At 45.4% G+C, this 24,579-nt stretch overlaps 1 protein-coding gene across 1 annotated transcript in view; it reads right to left on the reverse strand.

The window, feature by feature from the left end:
- FOXN2 (forkhead box N2) overlaps nt 1-14,765 on the reverse strand; it is an 18,040-nt gene extending 3,275 nt beyond the window's left edge. Inside the window, 5 exon segments of the mRNA XM_009870135.1 lie at nt 2,833-2,897; nt 4,200-4,207; nt 7,390-7,482; nt 14,220-14,518; nt 14,521-14,765. Coding sequence (XP_009868437.1) covers nt 2,833-2,897; nt 4,200-4,207; nt 7,390-7,482; nt 14,220-14,518; nt 14,521-14,752 — 697 coding nt within the window. The 5' untranslated portion in view covers nt 14,753-14,765.
- Nucleotides 14,766-24,579: the final 9,814 nt, after the last annotated feature.

Here is a 24,579-nt window from a genome sequence, read left to right on the forward strand (position 1 = left end):
AATGTTAATGGCTTGCCTCTAAAGCTCGGGACACGCTGAACAGCTTCCTCAAGATGCAGAAATTAAACGCGAGCAGATACACATCAGTATTTTGGCACCTCCGGTGTGGCAAATCGGAATAGGTGGCATCAAGACTGGCAAACTCCAAACTTGTCACAGGACAGACCAGCAAAACCATGAAGAGGAGAAGGACCACGTGAATTCTCTTACAAGCCCTGAGAATCCCAGATCTAGCAGCCCCGCAGCAGCCAGCCGAGGAAGCTTCCTCGCCATCTGGGAACCACCATAAAACCTCTGTCTGGATGCATGGTTATTAACTGTGAGCAACATTCTCCACCTCAAAGCCTACCACACTACCAAAAAAACTTGCATTATCCTCTTGAAAGAGCTCTAACAACATTCCACTACAACAAATTAACACATACTTGCTTTTTCTTGGAATTGGTCCTTTAAACATAGAGCATGATTCACTTTTCAGCACTTAAAAAATAATTACTATAATTTTTGACAAGGATAAGCCTTCAATATATTAAGCTCTACTAGTGAGCTGCAAGATCTATGCTTAATAGGCTTCTTCAAAAGAAATGCTGTGATACCCTCCATGCTGTCTAGCTCCCTCGTAGTACTGCCAAAGCTCACTAAAATACTTTAAAATGAAGCAACTTTATAAAAAATACACATGGGAAAATAAAGTAACTATATTCTGTGCAACAGTTGTCACTATTTCTATTTGCATTTGACTGATGATGAAAAACAGATTTCCATCTTAAATTCACTTTTTTTTCCCCCCTAAATCCAAATCTGGCTAACTTTTTCCTTGTGGAAAACAGAAGTAGAAATTCCTACGACAGAGCCATGGCCAAGTCCTTGCTACACTACCATTTGGTTTTTTTGCAGTTTTTAAGGGGAAACCTTAATTTAAACAGACATCATGAGGCTACTCTGTTAACAGGGTTAACATCCAGAACTTAGGTCTCCCGGCAGAACTGTGCTGGCAATAACACCGGCTCGTGCCCAACTTTTTGGCAAGTTACTGAAAGTACCACACTGCTGCGAAATACTCATCTGAAGTATACTCGTGTCCCGTGTTCCCCTGCAAATCCTGCCATGCTCTCCCACCCACACAACCAACTTTAAGGGACTTTTGTGGCCACATCCCACAAGTTTTACGCATTAAAAGTTTCTGTCTTTCGTCTTCCGCTCTTGGTACACAATGAAACTAGTGCAGGGGTATGCAGCTTTCAGATTTGTTTTCTACCAATCTATTTATTCTTTAAGTAGGTCATATTTGGGAGTGATGTGCCGGCTAAACACCGTGTTCGCAGAACAAGATGGCCCTCTTGAATCATCTTGAATCATCTTATGGATTTAAATGTAATACACAAGTGGCTAATATAATAAGAGCATGCATTCTACTACATTTTTTCCTCACAGTCTAGTAGACCCTTCTGTGGGATTAATGCACCTTTGCCTAAACTTTAGTTCTAACTGCAAGGCAACCATCTTGGCTTGCAAGAGCACTTGGCCCTCAAAAAACTAACCTTTCTCATGGGACTTGATGTGGGATAATTATCTAAAATTACTTAATTGCCTACACAGCATTGTTCACACATCGGAACATGGAGAAAGTTTCCAGGACATCGTGCAGCTGGTGCATAAAGGAGTTCTCCCCACAAAGGTTTCTAAGGTAACCTTAAGGGTTGGGAGCACTAAGGGAGCTTGATGCTTCCGACTCTTAAGGGAGAATCCCACGGAGCGTGGAATGGAGTGGGGATACCGTGGTCAAGCTCTGTGAACACAAAGGAACCTGGAGATGTCAAGGAGCCAGTTAACTGCACATTTACTATCCTGGGCCAAGAGTCTGTCACCTTCTGATAGATGCAGTCCTTTGGGTGAACTACGCTCATTATAATCTCATTATAATAACAAAACACACCTCCATCCCAAAAGCTACTCGCCTCTGAGGTGTGACCACCCCTCACCGAGCTTCCGCATCGAATTTTTCTGTCTATACCTTTAAATGCAAAGCCAGGAATATTTACGCAGATCACAATAAAGATATGCATGACTGGAGTCACTCAAGCTCCACCTGAAAGGTAACAAATAATATAAAAATGGCCCAAGAGAGGGGGAACTTTAGGGAAGATTCCACCATCTTCAGGGCAAACACCACCACAGACCATCTCTGACTCCCAGGATCAGTCGACAGGCTGAGCCTCTCTTGCCCCCCATAGGAACGCCTTTGGGTAAAGTCTGAACACTTGGTCTCACCAAGTGCTGCCCTGGGGTACTTAGGAAATCTTTCTAGAGCTGCTCATAATCTAATACATCTGTAACTTTTGCACGTGCTTTGCAGTCAGTCACTATCACCGGCAATCAAAACGAATTTGTGTATCTGTTGCTTCAATAAACTATATTTGATTCCGATCTGGAATCACGATCCGTGAGTCCCTGTTGGCACTGACACACAGAGTTTGGCTGTGTGAGCATCCTCGTGGAGGATGGCCCTGTAAATCCAGGGGTGCCGCCAGATCGAAGACATTGGCACATCGCGTTAGTAACGACAAATTGGGCATCACTCAGAACCTAAGCCTCGCCTCCCCCAGCCCCTCTGATATCTGAGGGCAAGCTGGAACGCTAGGGGGCTTAACTTCTGCCAAATCGATTTGCCCCTTTTTTGCAAAGAAATTGTTGCCTCTTTTCCGCAACAGAAATTGCTGCCTCCTTTTAAGGCAGCGCCTCCAGAGCAGGTTCACACAACATCAGCTGGGCTTCAGTACATGCCTGCGACTAAAACCCAGGGAGCAGAACAAGAGAAAATTCAGCGTTTACCTTTGAGAGATCGGCCATGATTCTGCTGAAGGACTGAAGTTAGGTAGTGAGGGGACGCCGATCTACTGAAAAGAAAGTCAACAGGTCAAAGCCAAGCCCTAAGTAGCCTAATGGCTTGTACAATGTGTAGGAGACACAATACTACCAATCAGGAAAAGGTAAAAACGAAACCAAGCCGATCATCACAGTTTGGTGGGCAAGAAATTTCTATTGCCCTCAGTAGATGGCTTGACACACTGGTTGACACTTTTTTATAAATATATATATACACACAAACACACACAAAAAACATAATATATTATTTATTATACTTAAAGTCATCATCAGCATTTGGAAAACACATCCAAACACATACACCAAGCAAAAGTCTTCCTGGCAAGAGATACTAACTCCTACAGATATATGGCCCTGCCTAAAGACAGGATTTTAAGCAAAGATGTGTATTTTTTAATAAGTAAAATCTACATGTGAACAGAACATGAGCTTAGCCAGGAATGCTTAGAGCCCAGGAGCACCAGAATAGATACGGATCGGTTGTGCCTGTCGAGTCTTCAAAATGGTGGTGGGAGATTAACAAAAATGAAAGGTAGCGTCATGCAAAAAGTTGGAGGAAAATGAAAAAGGAAACAAACAAAACCAACAAACTGAGATATAGCTGCTGATTTTGAAACTATCTGAAGCTGAGCTTCAGTCAGTGATGCTGTCTGCTTTTTTGCATTATCAGACCAGCTTTGCACCTGGCAAAGTACCACTTAATTCCTCACAGAATAAAGGGCAAGGTATAGCTTTCATGTGGTTTTCTGCTACACACCCAGTCCCAATTATTCAGCTCATTATAAATATACTAGCAAACAGTTAGAAACAAACACAACAGAAATAGTACACAGCTATTAAAATTGCACGAAACATAGCAATGTGCCTCTTTTATAGCACCACTGGAAGAACTCAAAGAGCGATGAGCGGAATTTTCAAGCCCAACCTCTAACAGTAACATCATGGCATTAATGGGATGATTTCTATCATTAAGGTGCGATTGCCTTTTATAGTTATCATATTTAGGCAGCTCTATTTTCCACAGTAAGGCGTAGCCACAAATCCCCCCCCAAAATCACAAAGCTGTTAAGTGCTTCTTTTTTCTTTTTAATTAAGTGTCTAGATCATTCATTAAAACCCAAACAATTGCTTCAGTTTTCAAGAGACCTTTTTTTAACTAAAATGTTCATTCTCGTAAGTTGAATTTTGAAGAAAATATTTTTCACCGGTCACTGGCTGGTGCCGTGGCTGCACATATCCCAATGACCCTGCGATCAGCTAATCAGCACAGCCGTTAACGAGGGATGCCCATTTAATACTCCCACTGCTCCGACTTCTCCGACTATCCAAACTCAGCTGGCCAGTGGTAGCAAAGAGCTCCAAAGGTTGGTATAGTGCAGGAAGCAGGGGGGAAAACAAATAATAATAAAAAAAAAATAATCAAAAGCAGGGTGGCTTGACATGCATAATCTGAGCTATGTTAGGAGCTCTTGCAGCAGCGCAGCCTGCCTGGTGCTGGTAACCAAAGCTACCGAAAAGGAGAGTAATATTTAAGCATCGCCCACTATGCTAACTGAAGGGAAAAAGATCCAGCATAGCTAACAGCAAACATGTGCAAAACTCGTGCACTACTGCCTGGTACGTCTTCTTGGAGTGCAAAGGGAACAAATCCAATAATGGTCGGGGGGGGAAAAAAGTTAAAATAATAATAAATGAAAAAAGTCATAAGGAAAGCAGTGGACCCACCCCGACATGACTGGCTCTGCAGGCTGCAGGCAAGTTGTACAAAGGGATGCCAAGCACCTTCAGCCTTTTGTCTGAGCTCAAATCCTTCAAGAACCCTATCCACATTGCCCTCTCCTAGAGGAAATTAATGCTTAACATTGATTAAGACCAGCTATGCAGATGGATAAGGTATTTCCAAGATGTAGACCCCACCTGTCCCCAGAGCCCAGGTATATAATACACGTAGTACCTGAAACAGAATGTAGTTGGGGAACCTTGCACTGACTTGTTGAACAAGCTGTGCAGCAATAAAATGCACCAGTGACGCCAGTCATCTATAATAACAAAAATTTCAGCACAGATCACAGTTTTGGAAAGCTTGGCTCAAAGTAACACCTTAAATTCTATTTTAAAATCTGACTGAATGATAGGTGTATTCCCCACGAACACACTGTGAAAGAATTACGAACACTAGCCCTCCCATAGAAGAATTCAGAGACTCTCCCAGCCTAATTCTAGCATCACCCTGCAGATAAATTTGGACAGTCCTTCCAGACTCTCCCCACCTGCACCTCTGGGCTTTCTCATTCTCTCTATGAACAAGGCAGCTCCTTGGAAGCCTCTTCCCAAAATAAGGCCAGAATTTAAATCTTATCCAAGAATTTTTAAATGTGGAAAAAAAAAAATCTGTTTTTCTGTGTATGACAAAGTCATACAAGTGTTTTTTATTGTTAAAGGAAAAGTAAATCAGCTTTCATTAGGGAGAAGTTTAGTACCTTAAAACGTTGTTTTTATTTTCTTGTCCTTATTAATACAAGCACTGCAAAACCCTTCACATATTGAAGTCAGTGGGAATTTTGCCATGTGGCTTCATTAGGATGAGGATTTCCTTGTAATTGTGACTGCTGGCAAGTGTGACTGGTCCTTCAGCGAAGGGAAAAAAAAAAGTTACTGAAAACAAGAGCTTTAAATGAAAATCCTAATCTCACGAGTACCTCAGCACTCAGACAAAAATCTCTCCTTCCCTACACCTGATTTCAGTACGCTGCGTTTAAACAAGCTAAGTAAAACATACTTCAATGCCTGTATTGTTGGACTAATCTTGAAGATCTTGGAGGTATTAAAAGCTGAACTGGACAAGGCTCTGAGCAGCCTGCCCTACCTACGCTGAGTCTGTCTTGATCCTCTGCTCCTCTGGCTGGACAGATGACATCCAGAGTTCCCTTCCCATCTGTATTATTCTCTAAAATTTAAAAGTTTGGCTTGTGTTAATGTAGACACAAAGCATTAACAAAGGTTTCAAGGGCCATACTTTCACCTGAGTTGTACCGAAGAACAGGAGTCCATGCCCTGATGTAGAAACATTAAAGCCTGTAAAAGCACTATCCTCTAGAGTCCAATTACAGTAGTTTCAATAATCTTTGTTCTCATAAAACAAAGCCTGACAATGCCACCAGCATTCTCATACTTTCCAACCTGACCATTTCTTAATACTTAAAACGCTTCAGGGTTATTTCAGTAATGCTCCCTTTAGCGCAGAAAGCCTGGCTTGTTCAAACCTAAGACGACCCTTTGCAGCTCAAGACAGCTGGAAGGTTGGAGACCACTGCTACATCTTGCAGGTTACAAGCCCGAAGGGCAAAGCCCACGCCACACAAATCTTCAGCCACTGCCGGACAGCCAAGGCTCGCACGGGGATGCCAGCTCCCAAGGTCGACGTCCCCTTGGACCCTCAGGAACATCTGCTGAATATCATCAGTTGTACATCCTCCTCCAGTAATGCCAGTTCCTCCTGTTTGTTAAGGAAAGCCCTTGCAGTAAGGTTAAGGCATAGGGCAATGCACAGAGACCTTAATTATCTCTTATCTCACCCAAATTCTTTGCTGAACAAGATTAACCGGCCACGCGCCTACCTAAGAACTGAGCTCACCAACAGCAACGCGATCCTCCCTGCTTTCCATCCTCCTCCTCCTCTCTGTCCCACCTCTACAGGCTGACACAGCTGCTGTTCCTCTTCCTCTACCGAGGACACACGATGCTGACTTCAAATTCTCCCAAAATCTATTGCCTAATCTTAAAATGTGTCAGATGAGGAAGCCCCAATTTCAGAATTCTTGCATGTTCACCTCGAGTACATTTATGGTAAAGGCTCTTCCTCCCATTCCTACTACAAAATGCTTTAAACAGACGTGGAGAAAAACACATCTCTCTTAGACCAGCCTCGCTGAGCACTTCAGATTGTAGAAAAGTCGATTTTTTGTTTTTGACAACAGCACAGAATATACACGTTTTAGATCCTGATGAGTGGCTTACAGGAGGAGACACCACCTCCTTCCCAACAAGCAGCACCAGACACCCTAGATCAGTCCTGGTGAACTGCGCTCAAAGGAGGATTTTGCTCCAGTTCCCAGGACTGCCCGCCCTCCAGAGAAATGGGCTCACCAGTAAGCACCCAGCACAGCCTCAAACTCCTCCTTTTAGACTCTCCCACAGTGACAAAGACTTGGACACGAACCCCAGATCTGCTACCTGGGAAGCCTGAGCTCATTGCATCTCCCTGTCCCAACTAAGCCCCGCTCAAACTCTTCTCTCAAGTGGCAGCCGGTAACAACACATCAACATCCATGTGGGATTAGATGACCTCTAAGGTCCTTTCCAGCCCAGGTCATTCTATAATTCTATGATTCCCTCTGCTACGTGGAGTAACGTAACCACACACCCTACTTGGATGAAAGAAATGAGGAAACAGATGCAAAAATCCACCTACCTTGGTGGTGATGCTGGTGGAGTATAAAACGCAAGTGCTGAGGAAAAAGGCTGCTTCTTCAGTGCCTGGACAAGATTAGGTTTATATTCGGGGTCGACGCACCATAACGAACCTTTTCCATTCACCTGCAAGAAAGAATTACTGCAAATCAGAATATGCAGGGGCCAGATTGTTACAGTAATTTCTAATTTAATATTGCCAAGATGCAGCACAGTGGACAGCCAATGGACATCCTCCTCAGGCACCTGTATGAAAAGTGGACACTCCCAAACCGAGCAGATGGTCCCCAAGACCCTTGTTACACAGTACAGAAGCACCTTCCTTGCAGCTTGAGGCAGCATTTCCAAAGTCCCTTCTCCAAAAAGCCTCATTTCAATTCACATTTATCCGCTGAAAGCTGTAAACTTTATTTTAACACTTGGTACGTACAGCTCTGAGTGTAAGGATCTGTCCAGGTATCGGTGAAATGATCAGCAGTCTTTTGATTAACAGCTTTCTAAGTAAGAAAACAAGGCACCACTTCCCTGTATGACCACACACTCATTTAATTTTACACCAACCTGTAAAAGCATCTTGCCAGATGCCCAGCTACAAAATGGCTTATTCCCAATTTTTCAAAATCTGAAAACCTAATTAATGAATTCTTGATACACCCAACAATGTAAGCCTACCATGCTAGTAATTCTTGATAATGAATTCAATATGTCAAAAGTTAAGCAAGATAAAGCACCTCCTGCTCCTCTCAAGGGTTTCTTTACATCTTTACTACATAAAGAAAAGAATTTGGTTTTCGAGTCTGCTAGTTCTTACAAGATAAAGAGGAAAATTAAATAGGAATAGTCAAAACAATTCTATAAGCAGTGATAGTAACAGCTCTGTAGGTAGCAGTGCCAGGCTTGTTTTGGAAAAAATAGATGTTACAGGAATGGCCGTATAAGTGACAAAAGGATGGGGCAGCTCTATGTCTGAACAGGAAGATCTTTCTAGAGGATTTTTTGGGGAAAGTCTCAAAGTAGAAACCCAAGCTTCATGGAGCACCTCCTGCAAGCCCACAGAGGCCAGCTGGCCTCCTGTCAGCATCACTGGGGTATTAACACAGTTTTGTAGAAGGATACTGCATCATTTAAGACTGAAAAGGACCCACAAAGCATGTGGGTCTGTGGTCCCATTTAACTCATGGGGCTTTTCCTGCAAGGAGGAAATACTTTTTTATCAGTAGTGAAAAAACAACTCAGGGAAAGCTCCAGCTGAGGAAGAGAGATGCTGCTCTGTAATTCTAATTGAAGCCACTGCCTTTCATAAAGATCTCTGAGCTGCAGCATCTCCAAGTTTGTTTGTTTGTTTGTTTTTTCTTTACATGAATCTTTCTTACATTCATTTTTTCATGCTAAAACTGAGAACAGCCTGTAAGATGCCCATCAAGAAGCTTTCCTTTAATTCAGTTGCCAGGGTGGCTGGCAGGATGATTTAGCTGGCTAGGCACTAGCAAGTGGTATCCTCTCAGCTGTCTGCATCCATCCACCCACCCACCCATCCCCTCAAGGACAGACTAACACCCTGAACCCTTCCCTGCACCTCTCCCAGACTCCTCCTCCAGCATCCCAAGCTTGGTCAAGTCTGCCTTTTTTTATTTTTTCTCCCCTCCCTCTTCTCTTTGGTAGCTTTGATGTTGAGGGAGCAGCAGGAACTCCCCTGACAAGCAAACCCCTGCTCTCTCCACTGTTTCATCTGCTGCTTTAGGTGAGCGCTTCCACTTGACACCTAATTCAGTTCTGCTGGGGCTTCCAGTCAGACTGGGGTGAGTTTCCCTTGTTCACCTTCCCAGCCACCAGCTCACTGCCCTGACAACACAAGGAATTTGGGTAAGTATTTAACAGCACACCCCCTGAAGCCATACGGGCACTCAATCCAATGCAAGAGGCAATAAAGAGGTCAACTCCTTCTTTGGGTCGTTAGACTGCGTTAGGGGTAATGCGAAACCACACTTCAACTCACCATTATTTGTACTAAAAGCAGACACTGAGCAAAAGAGATGATGCCCAGGGGCTACTCCAGACATCTGCTGCTGAGCAAAGACGCACAGTGGAAATCCGGCACAGGTCTGAAGTTGGTGTCACGCTTTAGAAGAAAGCCGTCATCAGCTGGAAATCCCATGGAATACTGACACGTCCAGCTTTAAAGCAAACCAGCAGCCTAACCACAGGGACAAAAAAACAGACTGTGCCATTTCTCCTAGCAAAGACTAAGCCTAAGACAATCTGAAATACTAAACTGCCTTTGGAGGTTACGATTTCACATCAACAGTGGGGCAACTGTTGATGTGCTAGCTGAAGAGCAGGTGTAACTTTTAGTTAATATCTAGGGAAAGGTTCCTCCAGAGGGAGCGCAGAGCAGCCACCAGACCCTTTTGACTCCCCCATCTCAAAACGAGCAGGGCAGGTATATTGTTCAGAGATTATTTTTTGATTTGTCATCTTTTCTGCATCTTTCTAATGTTTTCAATTAGACTTGTGGGGTTTCATCTAGGCAAATAAAGGAAGGAGAGTAATTCCTACCTTTTCAAGCATTGAGGCTATTTTATAACAACAATCAATTTCCAGCCTCCAGAATTTTGAGGCTTGATTTTTAGCAACACGGGCTGGAAATAAGATGCCCACCATGGTGCAGCCTTGTCTTTTACCACTGCCACCACCTCACCAGGGTCCCTCCCTTGCCAACAGTAAAGTACAACCAGTGAATATGGCCAGTCCAGCGAGGAAAGCCCAAGAAGTGACCAAAGAGGAGCAGAAAGCCCTCCATGAGCTTCAGCCCTGGGGAGCAACCTCAGTGCTCCATCAGGTACAGGCAGTTCTGACCAGCTGCTTCCACCTGAGCTAGGTGAACACTGCTGGAAAAATACATGTGTGTGCATGGAGGTGTATTGTCTATTCATCCAAGAGATTTATCAGGTAATAGACATCTCTCTCCTACCTCTACAGACTTATGGGTGTGACCTGCTCTTTGCCCAAATATTTGAACAGTCACACAGATTGTTTACCACCATCTCCTATCAATTAAAAAAAAAAAAAGAAAAAAAAAGAAAAAAACACTCAAACCTAAACACGCTATCTACCAAGAAGAAAGGGAGATCTTTTGAAGATATTAAAGCCCTGTCAGAGGAAACACTGGCAGGGCCACATCCATGCAAGCAGTAGCATGCCACGTCAGTGGTTGACGTGGATGCTGCTCCTGTCTCCTCACATCTTTCCACCCCAATGGGATCCCCAAACCCACAACTGTAAAAACAAGTACAGCGAAGAGCAGGGAGACTATTCAGGGCTTCCAACTCCAAACTACTGTTCACTTCAGATCCTCCTGTGCTATATATCACACACCGCTCTCTCTCTCAAAAAAAAAAAAAAAAAAAAAATCAATTCCCCACTGTAGATCTCTCTTCCCAGTCCCACAGCTGCATGATAGCACTTGAGATGCAAAGAGCACCAGCTGTATCTTCTGAGGATTGCTGGCCCACGATCACACCTCCACATCTTCAGGGACACCAGGGCCCCAGCAGGTGCACTGGAAGGCAAGCGGCTGTCCCAGGGATGGGCTCCAGCAGCATCCCCTTGCTGTTCATCGGCTCTGAACCACCATCACCAGAGAAGAAATCTCATCTGTCTGGACGACTGCAGACATGAGCTCAGCTGCAACTCTCATAAGAAAGGGTCTTTCAGCTTGGAATTCTATCATTTGGGGTAAATCTTGACAAACCACTTAGATACAGCACGTGCATACAGAAAGGGTAATGGCTATTTTAGCGGAGGTGTGATGTACGTACAGCCCGTTTCCATGGCACAAGAAGTTCCTCCTCCTGACCGCAGTGCTGGCTCATACAGCATCTTAAGGAAGTTACTTTCCCTTCAGCGCCCTTCAACTCAGTACAAGAAAACTGTAACATACATAATATTTTTTTCAGCGATACAAGCAAGGGCAGCCTTCCCCTAATCTCTGAATCAGCTAAATGCTGTCCTAGACTCCCAAACGCCCACAGCCTGCTGCAACAGCAGCTGCCGGCTGATAAGAAGATACACGCAAACAAGACAGACCATCCACAGCTACATCTGCAATGTGATGTGGCACAGCTCGGTGGCAACAGCTCTGTGGAGCAAGACAGTCGGCGCTGAGGGGTCACCCATATGTGCCTCGGATGCCTAACTTGGATCTGAGCAGCAGAGTCTTGTAGACAACATCCAGGAGCCATCAGGGGCACAGCAAGCACGCTCCTGCAGTACCCCTTCCAGGTTAGCTCCAGCCCGAACGAATCCAGCCCATGTGTCCCCAAACTGCTTGGCAGTGTCAGCTCATGTAGGGTAAAGTGGGGGAAAAAACAGGAGATCGGCTTGGAAGTGCACTCCCAGTCCAAACCAAAATAGCAGCATGATGGCAAAAGTGAGGACAGACTGTTCCTACTTTTGCTGCCAGACCTCCAAGGGGTGGTTTTGTAGCTGACGGCCAGCTTCAACAGTCAGGGAGGTGTCAGAAAGCAGCCTGCCCTGGTATGTGGGGGCACAGACCCTCCCATCCTATCAGATGTTTACATGCCTCCCAGATTCATTTGGAAGGTTTTAAAACCCTTCTGACCCTGACATTACAAAATAAACCATCCTCTTCTGATGCAAAATGCCCTGGGCCTCTCTGCTTCCACGGGCACTTGGGATAGAAGAAGCAAGCTGACTACGTGCTCCCTTTGAGACAACACAAGGAAGATGCCATTAACAAAGAAAAAAAAAAAGGAAGAAAATATCAAATTATCTTTCTCTGTCAGAGAAGCACTGAGAGGCATGGCCAGCACACGGTTACAGGCAACACAAGCAGCAAAATGAGCCTGTAAGCTGCTGCTGCTTGCTCCAAGAAATGACACCTGAGGAGCTCATCCAAAAGGTTCTGCAGCATTCCCGTCATCTGCCAGATCAAATCCCATGGAGTCTGCATGTGCTGCTGCACGTCACGGCCTTATTTTGCAGAGAGAATGTGGAGCAGCACCCTCATTCGGTCCTTTTCTAAGCAGGGCAGAGGGTAAAGATTTAATTACTGTTTGCTGAAAATGAGGAAGTTTCAGCAAAGTTTCAGGACAGGCTTTTTGGGGGAATTTTTTTGTGGTAAATGCAGTTTCTGTTCTTCAAGAAACAGGGAGCTGTGCCATCTCTGGAGCCTTGGGAAAATGCTGACAGAGCACATCAGCATCATCTTACTGGTAACGGTGGTAGCTATTGCGCGTTTTGTTTTTCCTGCTAGAGATGTCACATCTAGCAGCAAGCCATCCTCTGAGCCCAGCAACACTAGTGGAGCTGCCAGGGTAAGCAGAGGATCAGGCAGTCTCATGCTCCTGCCTCCCAGATTCCAAGATATGAGGTTTGACTGGTAACTCCTAAACCATGAGGGTTTCCAGGTTGGAAACAGCTGAGCTTTAAGGGACAGATGCACTGACAGCAGGAACTCACACACCGATTTATATTTCTCTTCCCTGCTCTAATTCTTCGGAAACTTGTGTCTCCCTTTCTGGGCAGAGCCACCCAGTCCTTCAAGGGCACTTTTGCCACCTGGTCGTGGCTCAGACCCCTGTCCCTCACATGAGCAGAGCTCACAGTATCTCCGTTACCCCATTACAGCCACATCAAAAACCCGTCCTAACACTCAGCAGGACTCACCACACAGCAGCAAAAAGTAATTTTTTATTTATTTTTTTTCAGATCAAAACTGCTGCTTGGGAAAACACCATGTTAACAACTTAATGGAAAAGCAGAGATGTCGAGAAGTGGCGACGTTCGGTCCTGACAGCACAAGTCAGTCCTTCCCCATGTCCGGGGACATGGGACTCAGCTCCAGGACCTCTATCTACAGGGAGAGGCGGTCTGGCCCGCCAGGCATCGCGTGCATTTCTGATAACAAACCTGTTACCACTTAGGCTGACCTCCAAGCACATGGGTCTGGGATTTGTTTGTTGACTTTTGGTATGTGGTTTGTTGAATTACAGTCACTAGAAAAATCATACAAGTCAGAAGAAGAAAGAATTTGTAGTGAAAAGAGTATCCTTGACTTTAGGAAGCGAAGCTTGTGTCTGCACCACGCAGAGACACACTGTTATGTTATGACAGGGGTTAAAGAAACACGATACATTAAATGTGGGAATTAAGATTGTTACTGGAAAGCTAGAACTGTGCTAAGTGTAAAAGAAGATCACGAGTGAAAGAGCCAGCTTAATATTCAAGACAGTTGTCAGACAGAGAAACATTCAGCCACGTATGTACAGTGTGCCTACAAACAAGGGTGTCTTGTAGGAGACCACATCTGCACCCAAACAGGCAACACCCATGTGAGCCAAGCAGGAAAGCTGCTTGTCATCTCACCATCTCTTCCACTTCACCGCGCAACCGCAGCTGTGGCCTTGCTCAGAAGTAGGGAAGGATGGACACGCCTCGAAATGTCAGCATTGGAAAACAGGGAGAGAACTGGTTTCAGAAGCTTCAGCAAAAAGACATCCTAAGACAGATGTCTGAAATTTCGAGCTGGGTATTGCAGTCTAACAAAATTCCAAGCAAGTGGGACCCTCACAGGGTCCCTTGCAACAGTGTGTTAGCCAGCTTCAACAACGATGCAGCACAGTTAGCTCTGCCCAGGTCAGCACGAAAGAAGAAAACCAAGTGACATCTGTCATCTTGTGACTTGTCGGAAGTGGCGTTTCCAACCAGCTGTATATAAAAGCGTTAGAGGACATGGAGGGGTAAAAAGCTAAACCCCCAAAAGTCCTCAAGAACAGCAAAGGCTCCTCCATTTCTCCCTGAATTTCAGACTTGGTCCACACCTCCCTCCCGCCAGGTCTCACCTTGCCATGGCTTCTCTCCACCTTCCGGAAACACTTGTTCAAGGAGAGGTTGTGTCGGACCGAGTTCTTCCAGCCGGTAGGGGCTGTGGCGAAGTAGGGGAAGCGCTCCAGGATCCAGCTGTAGATTTCTTTGACTGGCAAACTCTTGTTGGGGGAATGCTCGATGGCCATGTAAATGAGAAGGCTGAAAGAGTAAGGGGGTTTGGAAGTGGAGGACTTTTTTTCAGGGTTCTGGTAGCAGGACGGTGAGAAAGATGGCACGCTGTCACCCTCAATGTCATATAAAGGGCTAACGATCAACCCTCACTACCGAGGCTGAAGTTTGTTAGAAGGTTAGTACTTTCATGCAGCCAGTTCAAATTTGTGAGCTCGTCGTCTGCTGAATCTCTGTCCACCACGGTGGCCTTTGGCCTGCCAGCATCACCTGTGTCGGGCAAGCTTCCCATGCCGTGACACTGCCGTAGTCCTGCAGCTTTTTCTGCTCCTGGCGTTTCAGCTTTCTTATCTGGAGTCATACCAGTGACTGGACCCATTTAGCTTTATTGGTCTGCAACAAAGAAGATGGTCAGAAATCAATGCAAGCCTTCAAAACCACGTTTGGTGGCAGCCCACCAAACCCAAACGCGGGGCTGCACCATCCCCACGCTGGGCAAGGACACTGGAGTCACTGATGAGAGCCAGGGTCCAACATGAGCCCCCCAGCAATCTCCTTAGCTTCTGGTAACTCTCCTCAGTTTATAACCAGGTAAGCACTTTGAAACTCCTGTCAGAAGCAGATAGATTCTTGAAACACCAGTTTGGACACGTAAGTAATAGATATTTTGATGTCAATATCTGAAATCTGAAAAAGGTCTTAACAGGTAGTATCTAATCCATTCAGATCTCATATTAACCTTTTAGTTACACACATCATATTGTAAATTGACTCTATTCAGAAGCCTTTGGTGCCCAAAGAGTAAAAAAGAAGCTTCAACACTTAAATCAGTGTAAAGTGAACTTCTGGTATCAGCGTCAATGAAATGTTTACAATGCCCTTCAAGTCACAGCCATTCCCAAGTACTGCCCCACATTTTTACCAGGGAAAGATCCGGCCAGCCCACCAGTTCATCTACTGGATCCTGCAGAGCTGCTCAGGTCCAAAAGACCTTCTTTTTCCCCTCCTGTGAGGGCTTTCTGCTTTCATATGATGAAAAACAAAACACAAAAATAACAAAAAGAATTATTATCTATAAAAACCAGCCACCCAGAATGTACGTGCTGCCCATGCTTTAGAGGCACTAACAAAAAACATCTTCTTGCTTGTGGAGTTTACAAAGGGATCATCTAGAAAGCTATGTTATAGCAACAGCTGGTTTTTTTCTGCTGATGAGACCATGTTAGAGCTTCGCTGCATCTAAAGCTTTGGCCAACACAGCTGTACCAGAAGTACAGACCAACAAAACCATTCTATAGATATGGGGGGTGTGTGTGTACATAGGAGTTTATATATATACACATATACACGTATCCAAGGGCTCTACCAATCTGCTATAAATGTAAGATGCTCCAACCATGGATGCAGTTTAGCAGCAAGCTGACATTCATATGAAATATTAAAGAAAAAACTCAAAAAACCCAAACAACAACTTGAAAAGAAAACCAAGCCACCCCAGCTCAGTTGCCTGTCCCAGTACATGCTATCATTCTGGTTTCACGCTCCAGCTCCTACTGCGAGTGCTCAGCTATGAGAGCAGAGCACTGTCCATATGATACCTCACCACACAGCTCCATGTAGTTACTGGATGTTTTCTGACAACGGTTTTTAGTAAACACACGTGGCTTCATGCACTTGCACCTTCTCCTACAAAGAAAAGGCAAGGGGCCGGCCAACTCGCCCACGCAATCTGGCCGTCTCCCAGCTCTGCCACCGGCTGGCTCCCAGCCCACTGCGTCCACGTCCACGCAGTGACACTGCCCATCTCCCTGGAGACGAGTTCGCCCAGACTCCTTATTTTGGAGGAGGGCAGCGATGTGCATGACGGAGACCTGATGTGGTCGACACTGAAAGGCAACAGGACACATCCATTTTATGCTTCCCAAGAGGAGCCAGAGCCCTGCCAGTCCCTGCCTGCTGCCAAGCAAGCACGGGGCGCAGAATTTGTGCCTCCTCCAGAAACCCCAGCAACAATTTCTTCTCCTCTGTCTGCTCATACACTTTTGCATCAGCTACTGTGACAGTTTTTTTAACGGTAACACCTGCATCTCTGCTTACCAGTACTAGTGCTGGAAACCATCCTCAAATTTTCTATTTAAGTGCAGGGATGGGCATGATTACCTACCAGCTCAGTCACTGAAGGGAAAAAAAAAAGGGAACTGCTCAAATAGCTGGTCAAAAATAGCTTTGCTCTCCCTACAATTTACTTCGCCCCCAAGCCATTGGAGCAGATTTATATTGGCAACCAGAGATCGCTGTGTTTAAAGCCAGTAACATATGCATACGCTTATGTCAGTTTTTCAATCCTTTTTTTAAGTTAGAAAAACAAACGAAGAGCTAACGACAAAATTCATGCAGTGAGACAAACCCCAATTCCGCTCCAATGTTTTCCTTACAACAAGTAACTTTACCTCCTCGTTCAGCACCTCTTTACCCAGCTACGTACTAGCTTACACCTCTCAGCCACGTATCAGTAATTTTAGCACCCGGTTCATGTTGCACGGAATATCCTTCTGCAAAGCTTCAGTCAGCACAGAGGATCAAGAACATGCACATGCACACTTGCAAGTTTTAGGTCACTATATTGGTATTTGGTAGAATGAGGCGACAAAGCCTGTTGTACAACACAAATATGGCCTGGGCATGCTCGGAGTCTTCTCAAAATTACAGAGGGAAGAAAAACATATTTCACTTATTAAACTGGCACTTAAATTCGGGTAAGCTTTGTGGTGTCAGTGCGTTATTTGTTGGCATGCTATTATGTGTTAGCAGATAATCATTAAAATAATTAATGCTCCACTTAAAAAAAAACCCAGTAATTTTGCAAGCAATATACTTACAGGCTAGTGCCACAATTCTCTTAGTAGATACAAATATCCATGTCTCATTACCTTCTTAGTGCTTAGTCCACCAATTCACCCACCCTCTACATGAACACATCAGCAGAAATTTAAATATTTTTACCAGAAAGCTATGAAGGCCATTATTAGACTATTATCGCCTAATAAATAAGAAAAAAAAATAAAATCACAGTTCCATAACTACTGCATTTTTCAGAGGGTGTTCTCCAATGGTCTATACCAAACACTGCATCAAGAATAATTTAAATACAGAAAAAGCAAAAGTCATTTTAATGAAGTAATGCTTAACTCCATTGCAGTGGCAGAAACGAGACCGGTAACAGCGAGGACCATCAATCGATAATTTTGGCTTTGCCTCTCTCCACTGTTCCTAGACAGCTCCTCGTCAGCCCCAGCGACAGAACGTGCTTTGCACCACGCTACACGCTACTTGCTTCGCCTGATGTCAGAATATTGTCACCTCTAATTCTGTCCAGTTTACTCTGGCCTGCTGCTGCAGCAGTCTGAAGAAGAAAACAACGTTGGCAGCTTTCCTAGTGCAGACGACTGCCAGGCCATCAGAAGCTCACCCTTCCCCAGGACAAACATCAGCCACGGCAGCTCCAAGGGGCACCCCACAGCTGGGTTCCTTAACAGTCCCCCTCTCCTCTCAAGAACCCAAAAGCCATGGGGACCAGAGGACCTCCTCACCACTCAAATACCGAAGGGCCATGGGGACCACAGGACCTCCTCAGGATCTATTCAGCTGAGACAGCACTGCTTTCTGCCTGTAGCAACCTGGTGGGGAGGGACAGCAGTGCCACTGGAGCAGATCTGAAGGCACTCCAGCGGCCAGCTTCCACCCATGGATGCTTTCCAGAGCCCCTCTTCATTCACAACATACAAAATTCGTGGTTTCTTCTTCATGCATGCTCTTCTTGGCTGTGAGCAGATGGGACTGTGAGAACACAGCTTCCAACCTATCATTTCCAAGATTATCACTTCCAATATTTGGGGTTAAATATTTTACATCGAAGTCACGTGATTCGCCAAAGCCATCTCTGCTACAAGCCAACAGGGAAATCCACAGTAAGAGCAAGGAGGGCAGACTGTGAGAAGATAAGAGCATGGAATAAACTCTCCAACCTGGACATCATGATAAATATGTATACGCTTGGACCCTCAAATTTCTTCCCAATGTTTCTCACTGCTACGGCTAGAAAGGTTGATGCAAACAAGGTTAGATGCAGCCTCTAGGACTTGCTCTCCATAGTGCTCTCCACCTCTGAGCTGAAGTAGCAACCCTGAAGTGTAACAAGGAGGGATGGGAGAGGGAAATCCAGCAGAAAGACAAGGTTAAGAGAGGGCACAAGCGTTGCAAGGCCACCTAGTGACATTTATCTTCTGCTCCTTTATTCCCTTGCTGCCACCTTCTCTGCCTCTTCGGCTACTCCAGGGGCAGCAAAAGCCTTGCAAGAAAAAAACAGCTCCAAGCGACACATACCTGCCCAGCCACGGAGACACGCTCCTTGTCCCTCTCCTCCCACTCTCCCAGATCCCCTCCTTACCGAAGGAGGACGGCAGACAGCAACCGATTAAGCGACCTCTCCAGCTGGCACGTCCAGGGCACGGAGACCCACTGCAATTCCCATGGGGACAGCCCCAGCCCTGCGAGCAGAGCCAGGAGGCAACCTCCAGCCACGCAAATGCAGAAGGAACGTGTTTTAAGCCCACCTCTGAGAAATGTGCAACAGTTAATGCCCCATCTCCTGTGCTTTGCCCTGCCAATAAGTACACAGTAACACCACACGCTGCTGTTAATTAGTATTAATGCAGCTGAAAGAGGAGCATCGTCCATCCAAACTCTAAGGAGCTCCAGCATCTGTCTCCTGTGAGCATCTTCAAAAAAAAAAAGCCAAGCAAAACACCTACTCCTCAAACACAGAGTATCGCAGCGGAGGTGCACGTTATTTTGCATGGTAATTACAGGCAGAAGACTATGATTCTAGAGTAAGAAGATTAAAAGGCTGTGAAGCCAACCGAGGGTGCTCAGACAAAAGCTAGGGCACGTCAGAAAAGAGGTGAAAGAGGCATCTTCTTTCCAGCAGCCTTGTGATTTCTGGCATCGCTCAGGAGAACACATAAAAGCCAGGAGAGGACTTCTTCCCTTGTAAGAAATGTGAGTCCAGCACCCAAAACCCAATGAAGTCTGCTCTTCCAGGCTGCTCGTTACCTGAGCAGCACAGCCCAGGTCCGAAGGGGCTGCAGGTGTATTAATTCAGAAAGTTCAGAAAAATCCCTAACAGACTGAAGGAGATTCAGCATCTCAAGACAATACTTTCTGCTATCTTAGTTCAAACTCACTGAACAGCTGAGTTTGAGAAAGGTCATGGGGACTGGAGGGCGCTAAGCTCAGCAGAGCACATCTGGGGTTAAACCAGTTTTGCACGCCCCTATATGCATCCCCAGCTATGACTTGGTTTTGATGGAAGACCTTGGGCACCGCTATGTTCTGCACAGAAGCGAACGCTTTGACACGTGAACATTTTGTGAAGACAAAGCTGCTTAAACATAGGCCAAGTGTTTAACGGAACTGGAAGTTCACTTGGTTATATCCTCAGGCAAGCAGGCAAGCACACTTCTTTTTCAGCACCCCTTCTGGAAGAAGTCTCGGCTTCAGCAGAGTCCATGTCCATGGGACAAAGTTGTAGCAGATACCTCCGTCCTACCAAAGGTGACCTTCTCCAAAACCAGGAGTGCTGCAGTTCAAAGGGCACAGACATTGCTTTATTACTAGGGACACCATGCCTGGACTCATTGACCCAGCAAGAAAGAATTCAGCCTTTTCCTTAAAAGATGCCACAGCCTTGTCTGTGTAAAGTTAACGTGTGAGCAGAGTTGCTGTTCCTGCTGCTTGACCCATTTTTACTCTTCAGTGGCATCGGATTAAAGGTGCCATTTGGCATCTGCACAACATCAGTGCCCCAGGTTAGGACAGTGTCCCCAGGTTAGGACAACCTCCTTCACAATTAAATGCACCAGCCGAGCAACTAGGTCACCTCTGGGAACAGTGGGAACAACTGGAACCTGCTAGCAGGACTGTAATTTCCCTCCAGATCTAAAGGAAAACAAAAAAAACAATATGTTTAAAAAAAAGGTAAATCTGTAGTTACAGAGCCGGGGCCTCTGCGTGCTCCATACGTAACTTGGGTACTAACATCCGCAGGCTCTGTTGGGAGTATTTAAAAAGATGGGTACGTGCCTTTGCATGCAAACAACTATACCAACAGCAAACTCTGCTACTGATTTTTCATATTCCTTTGCATTTGGGGGAAGCGTATCAAGAATTTCTTTACTGAAAGGGTTGTCAGCCATTGGAACAGGCTGCCCAGGGAGGTGGTTGAGTCACCGTCCCTGGAGGTGTTTCAGAGATGGGTGGATGTTACGTTGGGGGACAACGTTTAGCCGGTTGATAGGGCTGGGACAAAGGCTGCACTCCATGATCTTCAAGGTTGCTTCCAGCTGAATCTATTCTATGACACCAGACTTAAACACATCAATGTATACATTGTGTTAAAACAGCTCAACCATTACACAAGTAAATGATTGTCACAAGTTGGGGATAACCTTCCAAGGCAGCACAAGACCAGCTACAAGTTTTTGCACGGTAGAAGAAAGAGCAACCAAAATAAAACACAAAATAAAAATCTTGGTACAACTAGTGAAAAGCCATCAATCAAAAGCACCACATCCGCTTGACGGGAGCATTAAAAGCGTGACACCAGCCTATTTCCTCCCCCCCATCAATAATTTAAATTTTCTCCCTGCCCCCATCTCCCCTGTCTTGGGCTGCCCTGCTCCATCCCTCGCACCAGCAGGCTGGAGGCCAAATCCCCCCCACCTCCAGCCCTGCGAAAGGCCTATATTTGATTACAACACGATATGATGTCACGTATCCAAGACAACTAAAGGCATTACGGTCTCCCGAGGACAAAACCGCCTCTCAGCCATAGATTTCAGCAAGCCAGGATCCCATTTGTCTGGAGGAGAGCGGGAAAGTTGCACCCCCCAGCCACAAAAGGCACCCAGAGATGCTCCTCCAGGGCAGAGCCCACTGCAGGCAGTGCCCTTCCAGCTCCTCTTGGCTTGCAAAGTGTGGCAAAATTTTTTTAAAAAAAAAGTTTTTAAAAAAAAAGTTTAAAAAACCCCCCCAACATTAAAAAGGCAGTTATCTGCTTCTCAAAGCCAGACTGAAAAAATTAAACACCACACAACCAGAAGTGGACAAACCATAAACTCAGGGGTTTCTTTCTAACCTTGGCATTGGTAGGCTCAAAGAAGAGGTTTCCCAGGTACTTCCTGAAATAGTTCCAGACCTCTTCTGTTTTAACGCCCCTTTAATGTCAATATTCTCCCACACCCTGTGATGTAATTAGAAGCTGAGGGAAAGAAATCAAAACCAAAAACAGTAACGAAAACCAATGATAAGGTTCGGTACTAGGAAAAGTTAAGAAACACTGTAAAATTTTAAAAAAGAAAAGTATTAAAACCTTATGATCACCCAGGGAAGGGCAGTGAGTGAAAGAGATTTCATCCTAGATCTAACTCATATGAAAAAAGCTTTCATTTTTTTAAGTACACATATACACACAAGCGGGTTTGCAATCGAAATAAGTATCTGAAACAAAAATAATACAAAAACTGAGACACGTCCAGATCTCAATCCAGACCCTGTGCATGTCTCAGAGCTTCTGGGCCACTTATCCCAGAGCTGCCTGCAGAAACTTTGCAATCACTAAGCCTTTCCAAAGGCTGTAGTCACTGCTGGACCTGGTTCTGTGTGCCTCAAATATAAAACATAGACATGGAAACAGCCTAACACAGAAATTGGGAAGTGGGAAAAAAAACCAAACCAAACCAAAATTAAAAAAAAAAACCCAATCCAAACATCAGTTAAATCTAAACTAAGAAAATCCCTTGGTGTCACAGAAAAGGCGAGGAGGGGAAAGGAAAGGTTTGTAAGAAAAATTCTTTACTGCCAATAGTAGCTTTTCAAAGGATGCCTTCAGGTCACGTTCCTTAAATTCAGTACACTGCTTGCTAAATGGACTGAAATGCAAAAAAAGTGTAAGCCATTGATCCCTTCGCAAGTGAGCCATTTGAACAGATGCCTTGCAAAATAATTCTGATGCTAATTCCCTTTCCAGGGTAACCCTTCCACGTGTTCCTCTACCGTCCGTCTCCAAGTAGAAGTGAATATAGCTATATTTCAGCTGCTGTCAGTAACAATTTACCAACATTAGGAAACATACTGCTATTTTTCCCATCCAGCTTTTCCACCTTCTTCAGCCTTAAAGCACCAGAACTCCTAATTTTCAGCTCGAAACCAACAATTCAAAGCCTCCCCCCAAGTGACTCTCCTGCAAGGTTTCATTTAAAAGCATCATCAGAGCTGTAACATCACCAAGCCAACACCACGTTACCAGCAAATCTGTGATCACGAAGCTTCCACCGATCTCTTCTTTCTCAGCTCCTACTCCCAAAGTGCAAGTTTTCCTCCAGAGCCACAGGCACGGCAAAGCGTTGCTCTTCACCGTGCTCACCTGCCTGGTCAGCTTGTTCTTAATTTTATTGCCCAACTGCTGAACTTGGCTTTCCGCTTTGAAATCGCTTTATATTGAAATAATCTCTCTACTCACAATGGTTGTGTCATAAAATTACCTTTTCTTCTATACGGTGACCCCACAACTGGACCAGCTAGACCAAGCAGGTTTCTTGTCTAGAAAAAGTACCCAGTTAAATCACACAGGTAAGCTGAGGTACACCTTCAGATGGAAGGCTGGAGAAGATGCAGGTTTCCCTGAACACAGAAGAAATGTGCTAGTAAAACTAGATTGTCAAAGTACAAGATGCCATTGGACACTTCTCATATGGCCTGGTCAAAAGCTCAAAAGCACACTAGCTCATACTTTTGACTACTCAACATCTCTAAACCAAATGAAACTGGCTGATAATGAGTCTGGTGATGGTCTTCACAGACCAGAGGATGAGGGATTGATGACGCTGCTTCCCAGCTCCCACTCACTCAGCTCTACTTTGCACAAGTTTTCCAGTTGCTGAGCTCTCTCCACATCCAGTAACCAGTCTTTAGGCGACCATATACTTGCCCAGAACCTCAGCCCAACGCAATCCAGTGAGAGTGTTACAAAGGAGGCGAGCAGGGCACCCACACCTGAACCAGGAAACTAAAAGTAGCCACAAACTGCGAGATAGGAATGCACTGAAAACATTGCGAGACAAGCAACCAAGCCTAAGCACAGTATTAAGATAAGCTGCTCCAGGAGATGGGCTTTGGGATGAGCATGGGCTTTGCATGAGCAAAACATCATGAGCAGCACCACTCGCATACCCCCATCCAGCACCTCACAGATGGAAAACATGGTCACAGCCAGGTCCAAAGTACCCAATGCTGCTGCTCAAAGGCGCATCGAGGTGCGCACGTCTGCGGAGACCGGGCTTGTCACTGGCCAGAGGGAAGGGCCAGCACATGGCCAAAAGTGCTGCAGATGGTGTCTGTAGACTTGATCTTGGCCCAGCCCTGTATTTCAAATCCTGCCCCATTAGCAAGTTCAGAAAAGTCACCTTAGACCACAACCACCGTCCTACAAGGCAGCCAACGTACACGGATACTGCTGACCAGAGCAAATCATATCATCTTCTGCCACCAGGAACTGGGTGGAAACACACGCATCTTTGACTCTAATCCTCACAGAGGATGCTGAAGGGTAGGGGTCAGCGGGGGGAGATTTCTGCAGCAGCAGTAGCCAATTTAATGGCGACTGTGACATACCCTTGAGGAAAAAGAGAGGGAGATCTAAGTCTGGTTTGAACATAATAGGAGAAAATTTAAAGGCACTAGAAAAGAAAAGAAAAAAAAGCCAGAATCTACATCACTGACTTCCACTATAGATCTTATCTGCAAATTCCAGGCTTCTCTTAAACTGGTCCCGGTACTGGAGCAACCATGCGGTAATACGGGTGTTTCTACCCCAGACACAACAATGAGTCTTCGCAGTTGCTGACCACGCCAGCCGGCAGGCACTGGGCACGCAGGAGCACCCTCCAAAAGCAAATGTGACCCAATCCCTGCACTTCCACAGCTGTACCATTTTTCATGGAGGAAGCAGAGAATCAGAGGTGACCGAGACACTGGCCGGCATCAGACAGCACTTCTCCCCTACCACCTCATTTATTACCGAAGCATGGGCGAGCTGTCTCCCACTTGCTGACTGCCAAGGGTTAGGGCAGGGCAGGCCATTAAACAAGT

This window comes from Apaloderma vittatum, unplaced genomic scaffold (genome assembly GCF_000703405.1).
Source record: "Apaloderma vittatum isolate BGI_N311 unplaced genomic scaffold, ASM70340v1 scaffold23655, whole genome shotgun sequence".
Lineage (NCBI taxonomy): Eukaryota > Metazoa > Chordata > Aves > Trogoniformes > Trogonidae > Apaloderma > Apaloderma vittatum.